The sequence below is a fragment of the Megascapheus bottae genome, chromosome 6 (assembly GCF_031878675.1).
Source record: "Megascapheus bottae isolate mThoBot1 chromosome 6, mThoBot2.hap1, whole genome shotgun sequence".
NCBI classification, from domain to species: domain Eukaryota; kingdom Metazoa; phylum Chordata; class Mammalia; order Rodentia; family Geomyidae; genus Megascapheus; species Megascapheus bottae.
In genome coordinates this window covers 44,760,441-44,767,231 of record NC_143514.1, presented here as the reverse complement: position 1 = coordinate 44,767,231, position 6,791 = coordinate 44,760,441, and the positions used below count along the sequence as shown (strand labels likewise).

The window sequence follows — 6,791 nt, the reverse complement described above, 5'->3', positions numbered from 1 at the left end:
TCACTGAGCTCCATAGGGCATTGTCTGGATAGGGAATTGTTCCTCACTGGTTCTAATCCTGGCACAGTTACTGTTAGATCACAAACAAATACATAAAGTGCCTCAGGTTTCTCACCTGTAGGAGGGACACAGTCAATTAGTTGGTTTACGAAGAGCCAGTGCGAGCAGGAAAATGAAGAACAGGGATGAGAACAAGCTTTATTCTCCATTGGTTTGTGGCCATTGTCCATGAGCCATATATTAGCTTGGGATGTATGTGTCTCTACTTGGGAAATGATCTGTTCAATATAATAAAGTGAAATACTGTGTAAGAATAAAATGCACTAGTTCCATCTCTTGGACCATATCTGTGTGCCAGGTGGCGTGCATTCTTGTCCCATTTAATATGCTGTGGTGAAGTATGTAGGATCACACAGCTGAGAGACAGTCTGCCCACTGGTGAGATCCTGCTTTTGACATTCTGAAGCCTCATCGTCTTTAAACGCTCAAAGCCCAAGACTCGCAGAGAGATGAGGTAACACAGTTGACTCCAAGCAAGCCTCACTACATAGAAACACACCCAGAATGTTCTGCTGGAGAAGGCTTCTCAAGATGCAGGATGCCAGGTTTTACTACTCAGCATTTATTAGAAGCTCACACTGCCCCCGCCACAGGAAAAATGCAAAATGCTACTGAGGGAGGGAAGGGAGAGGAAGGGAGGGAGACAGACAGACAGACACATACACAAATGATGTTAATGCACAGAAGTAGGACTTGTAAACCCTATGATTATTTCATCAGCAGTGTTGAAAAATATCAAACAATACAATGCTAATAATAAGCTTTATTGTAATAGAAAAGCAAAGTAAATAATTGAGTTCTTACAATAGTATCAAAGAAAAGTGGTATCTTTTCTGATCAGTGAGAATTGCGCATGGGCAAGCCTCACAGTCAGATCCACAGCCAGGCCATAGATCTCAGTTGTGTGGCTGTTAGCTCTGACAATGCTAGGCCACTACACTCAAGCTGGGTTAAGTGTGTGTCTGGGTTCAAAGGGAGCAAAGAGTGACATGTGTCCTCACAGCCTGGCCTGGTTATCACAGCTCCTTTAAGTACCGCAGAGCTGACTCCAAGACCAGATTTTTCCCTTTGCAGAATCTCTGCAAAGCCTGGTCAATTTTCCGAGGGCTGAGGGATAGGTTGTAAATGAGATTGTAGTTGTGAATTAGGCGTTTGGCTCGTCCCTTCTCCAGAACTCCTGTGAGTAGATGGGGTGGGTGGAAGGTTTGTTAAAGAGAAAGGAGAGAATTAATACATAGGTATGTATTATATATTATTATATTATGATGTAATAGATTACCATATAATATTATAATATATATTACCATATGGTATATATAGATTGATAGATAGATATCAGCTCAAGTGACTTTGAAGTGGACACTATACCAAATTTTGAAACTTTAAGAATCTTAAAATTCAAATGACACTTTCCAAAGTATTTTTTGTCCTGGATGTGCATCTGAGATTTTAGGAGGGATTTCTTGTGTAACTTGGGGAGAGACAGAAAGAGATGAACTCCAATAAAAACCACAGATAAGATTCTAAATCAATTTAATTTTTTTTGTCAATTGTGGGACTTGAACTCTGGGCCTGGCCCATGTCCCTGAGCTCTTGAACTCAATGTTACCACCCTACCCCTTGAGCCACAGGTCACTTCCGGTTTTCTGGTGGTTAATTGGAGATAAGAGTCTCATGGACTTTTTAGTGCCTGGCCTGGCCTTGAGCCTTGATCCTTAGATCTCAGCCTCCTGAGTAGCTAGGATTACAGGCATGAGCCACTGTACACGGCTAATTTTGGTCTTTTAGCCACACTGCCCTTTAAAAATTATTAAGTTTAGTAGTTGTACAAAGGGATGACTATTCAATGATATACTGTGATCATTCTCCACCCTCTCTTCCAATCTCCCCTCCGACTTTTCCTAGTTTCACAGTCTCATATGCACTGGATATGATGATTTCACTCTTCTCCACATCCTCTCTTCATTTGTCTAACCCCTTCCTTTTGATTCCTGTCGACCCCTTCCTCAAGGATCAACGTCCTGGTATTCATGCTGTTGGACTGTGAGTTAGTTTTTCTAAGGAGTTACACCCTTGGAATTTCCCCCTGCATAAACCAGACTTTAGTTAATGTTTGTGTACACTTGCGTACAACTGCATATGAGCCACCCAGTGTTTAAAGCCAAATTTGGAAAATGTGGGGTGCTCGATAAAAGCATCTCAACCTGTTCTAGTTTCTTTTTATCTTGTGATAGTATACAAATATGTTCTTATATGTGCAGGTTGAAGCAATGCATTTGAAGTGCATTTCTAGACAGGCATTTACTATGCTGTCTTTTAACTTGCTAACTTGCTTCCCTTCTCAAGGATCAAAGTGTGAACGCATGTCATAGAGCTAGAGATATAGAGAAGCTCAGGATGCAGGATATCCACACATTACACAGGACAATATCAATGCCAGGTTCTATTCCATAGGAAGGTTAAGGAGGTATGACAGTTGTTGAGATAAGTTTTAAATATATGTCTAAGTATCATCAAAGATGACTAACTCATTCATAAGCCTGCATTATGAGCTTAGATATATCAGATACATGATTTGGGACTATAAAGAACTTACCAAATGAATCTGCTATCTCTAGAATTCTCTGACCCACTGAGAAACTAAATATTAATTAGAAAACAACTTTAATAGTAATAATAACACATTACTTGATAAGATTTACTATACTTCTCCAAGCTTTTGGCAGTATTAACTCATTTACTCTTCCCCAAAGGAGTAAATCTATTTCACAAAGGGAGGAACTGAGACCTAATGTCTCCACATTATTTGATTGAGCTTCCTCATATGGTGTTGCATTGGGAATGAGGGGGTAAAAGAGATGGATTCAAATGTGTTTCATAATGTTTCCTCATCTGTTTCTTGACTTGTGAAGACCTCTGTTGTCAATAAAAAGCTTTCAAATATCAATATCTTTTCTAGAAATGAAAGATCACTTGTGCTCTTTTTACCTCCCGTTATTTATAGAGAATGTGATTGTAAAGTTATTTTTTCCAAACACCTACAGGTAATGCCTCAGTCATTTTATAGAGGACCGTTATTAGTGTAGAGCTGGGCAGTGGTAGGTACGTGTCAGCCAGGCTTGACCTACCATGCTGGAGAGTTGTGCTTCCTGTGAAGAGAGTGGTAAGCAGATTCTCTGTGGTGGGAATTCTTCTAGACGTAACAGTAAACTACCTATTCAATTACATTTTTATTTTATTCTATTCTCATTTTTTATTTGTTGACTTATCCATTAGACTATACATCATTTTTCCTGAATCAACCTGATTGGTTATTTACATAGACTATACACAGCTTGGAAAGTCTCTGAATGGAGTGGTTGCTTTTAGATTTTCTTCTCTTTAAACATTTCCTTATGTCTTTACTCTGAAAAGAGAAGTCGATGGCTAGGATGTAACTTTCTGATTACACATTTTAGGAAATTGTTCAAAGTTTTTTGAGCCTCATTTTAGCTTTTATAAAGGGGTAATAAAATGTTTTGAAAAAAAACAATAAAATAACTAGCTCTTAGTACAGTGGTCAGTACTTTTAAGTATTCATTAATGCCAAGAATCACCAAAGACAATTATACTAATTAAATCAAGAACACTTTTTCAGTATATATGTGTATATTGAAATAGCTATTATATGACATTTAGTTTATATTTTAAGGTTAAAAGTTTTAATCTGGAAAGGCCTCTGGTATTATTATTTTTTCCCTGTAATCTTTGTCATTGGTAGAGGTTGTTAATAGGAGACCTTCACTGAAATGTGGATCTGTCCAAATTACTCCGCCACTGGGGGTATCCCAAAATAGACACCCAAAATATCCCTTGCAATCTGTCTTAATGTTGAATAGTCTGTCCTCTTGCAGCCAGAACCAAAACACAAGAGTTGGTAAGAACCACTTTAACATCCACTTCATGTTTACAGTTTACAGAGAACTTCCAAATATTTTATCTCATCTGATCCTTTGTCAACTCCAGCAGGCATGCTTTGTTATTCCCAGTCCAAATTTACAGGTGAAACGCAGAGAAGTTAAGTGACTAGCTTTCAGAACTCTACAACTAGTGGAGTCTGGGACTTGTCCTTTAAATCTGCTGTTAAAAAAATAAGCGAAGTAATATGTTCTTTCTAGTATGTCACTAGAACTGGCTTTAGTGAGACATCAGAGAGAAGAAGGATGAGATTACGGATTCCTTTCCTACTTCTGTCATAATTTATGGCTTTGACCTCAAGTTTCCTCCTCTGTAAACAAGGGTCCTAATCCCTCCAGCAAGAGTTGTGAGAACTTGGTGACGAAGTGCATGGAAAGTACAGGCCCAAGTAAAGAATATCCTTCCAGACCTCCTACCACCTTGAACTTTAAAATACTTTGTAGCTAGCCTTTGGTGCCCTGGGCCACTTCCAAGTGCACTATTTGCTCAGAAATTTATCCCAACCACCCTTCTTTCTTTAGCAAACATGAGCAAGTTATTCAGAGTCATTATTTCTTCTCCTCAAGGCTATTTTCTTGACAAACCCATTAAAGAATAAGCTCAGTAGGTTCCCAGAAACAGTGATTTGATGATGGATAGTCTGCTTCATCCTTCTGGATGAAGAACACCCTGGCCTACATAGTTTCTTGCACATAATAAAGCACAGTGATTCATCTGTGAGGAAAGGAAGTGTCATCCACTCCACATCTAGAAGGAAGCCTTCATGGTCTGTGAAATGCTGTGGCTAATAAACCCACCAAATGACCTCAGTTAATCCTCTTTCCTCACTAAAGACAGTTGTCCATGTTGCCAAATCTGGCTGACACATTCTTTGGCTGTTGAGGAGCTAATGAATTTCATAGAAACAGAAAAAAAAATACAACAGGCATAAACAGTGAAGAGGCCATGAGAAAGGCATTTCAAATCTGTTGGAATCTGTCTCCAAAGTCAACAAAACTTCATTTTTCCTCAGAACTGTTTTTTTCCTATGAGAAAGGTCCCACTCTTTGGGAATTCTCTTAGCAACTGAGTTTCTAATTTTATGATCCATCATCCATCAATCTCACTGGACATTTTTTTTTTAGGAAATAAGTTCTCTGTCTACTGAGACGTTTGTTTGTATTTTTTTGTGTTTTACTTGTAATTTCATCACTCCTCTCCTACATATGGGGCATAAGAGTTAGCAGTTCTTAAAGTCTGAATAAATACCTAGACTCTGTTGTTCAGACCTGTTGTTCAAATCTTCTTGATTTCAGAATCTTCTCTAAATATTCTAGCCCGTCCTTAGGTAGATTCTGGGTAGAGGAGAATCTTCCATCTAAGCTCTCAAGATTCACAGATAGGGTGAATTTTACCCCACTGTAAATCATGATCTAATGTTAACTTATGAGACTTGTCACATACCTCAATTGCTAATCTCTATCCTGTAATCTTTGCAGAACATTGTCTCAGACATTCTAACTCCAAATTCTTTCAAACATTCCTCCACCTCTCTCTCTGTCTGTCTCTGACTCTGTCCTCTGTCTCTCTGTGTCTCTGTCTCTGTCTCTCTGTCTCTCTCTCTCTCACTCTCTTTCTCTCTCACTCTCTCTCTCTCCCTTAGTCCTTGGCTTGTATTCAGGGCCTGGGTACTGTCTTTGAGCTCAGGGCCTGGGCACTGTCTTTGAGCTTTTTCAAGGTTAGCACTCTGCTACTTGAGCCATAGCATCAGTTCTAGCTTTTCTGCGTATCTGGTACTGAGGAATTGAACTCAGGGCTTCATGCGTGCTAGATGAGCACTCTACCACCAGGCCACACACCTGGACCCGACACCTTATCTCTAAGCTTCAGATCACCTTCTTCCCCTAGAGACCTCTCTGGTACAACTGCTCACATCACACGGAGAGCTTCCTTCCATCTCTTTTCCTTTTGGTTCTTAATATTTTTCAATGGATATAAAATTATACATATTTATAGTGTATGTACCCTTGATATGTACACTTGAAATATATATGTATATATATATGTGTGTGTGTATGGGTGTGTGTGTGTGTGTGTGTATGTGTGTGTGTGTAACTAGGGGAGATATGTCTATCTCTCCTAACATTTATTATTTCTTTTAGGGAAACGTTTAAAATCGTTTCTATTCGTTTTTTGAAATACGTATTGTTATCTATAATCACTCCACTGGGCAACTGTGCATAAACTTTTCTGCCATGTCTGTCGGTCTGCTGTCATTCTTTTAGAGACACTCACTTGTGTTCATTTATGACACTTTACTCTGTGCCATTTTCTTTCCTTTTTAACTGTTCTTTCAATCTCTGTATCTTACTTAAGAGTAAGAAGTTTCAACCAGAGACTATGTCTTATCCTTTCTAGTTTTCTTCTTGGTCTGTCCTTTTACATTGTGCTAGGCTCATAAAACTGTTTTATTAAAAACTTTTATATTTCAGCCAGATTACTCTTTTACATACAATTTTGGGATTATTTTCCCTTTTCTTCTTTGGTAAAATTATTAAAAATCCTGGGGCTGGGAGTTTGGCCTAGTGGTAGAATGTTTGCCTAACATGCACAAGGATCTGAGTTCTCTTCCTTAATACCACATACATAGAAAAAGCCAGAAATGGTGCTGTGGCACAAGTGGTAGAGCCCTAGCCTTGAGAAAGTCCAAGGACAATGCCCAGGCCCTGAGTTCAAGCCCCAGGACTGGCCAAAATAAAAAAAGAAAAAAATATAAAAAATCCTTGGTATGGTAG

The 6,791-nt window shown here is 38.8% G+C and overlaps 1 protein-coding gene across 3 annotated transcripts in view; it reads right to left on the bottom strand.

Moving 5' to 3' along the window:
- Nucleotides 1-867: 867 nt before the first annotated feature.
- The window catches only part of C6H1orf87 (chromosome 6 C1orf87 homolog), a 60,292-nt gene continuing 54,368 nt past the window's right edge, over nucleotides 868-6,791 (bottom strand). For 2 of the 3 annotated variants that reach the window (XM_090333731.1, XM_090333730.1), the window contains one exon: nucleotides 868-1,237. In XM_090333731.1, coding sequence (XP_090189857.1) covers nucleotides 1,077-1,237 — 161 coding nt within the window. In that variant the 3' untranslated portion in view covers nucleotides 868-1,076. The remainder of the gene's footprint in view (nucleotides 1,238-6,791) is intronic. The other variant, XM_090333732.1, reaches the window with a different exon arrangement.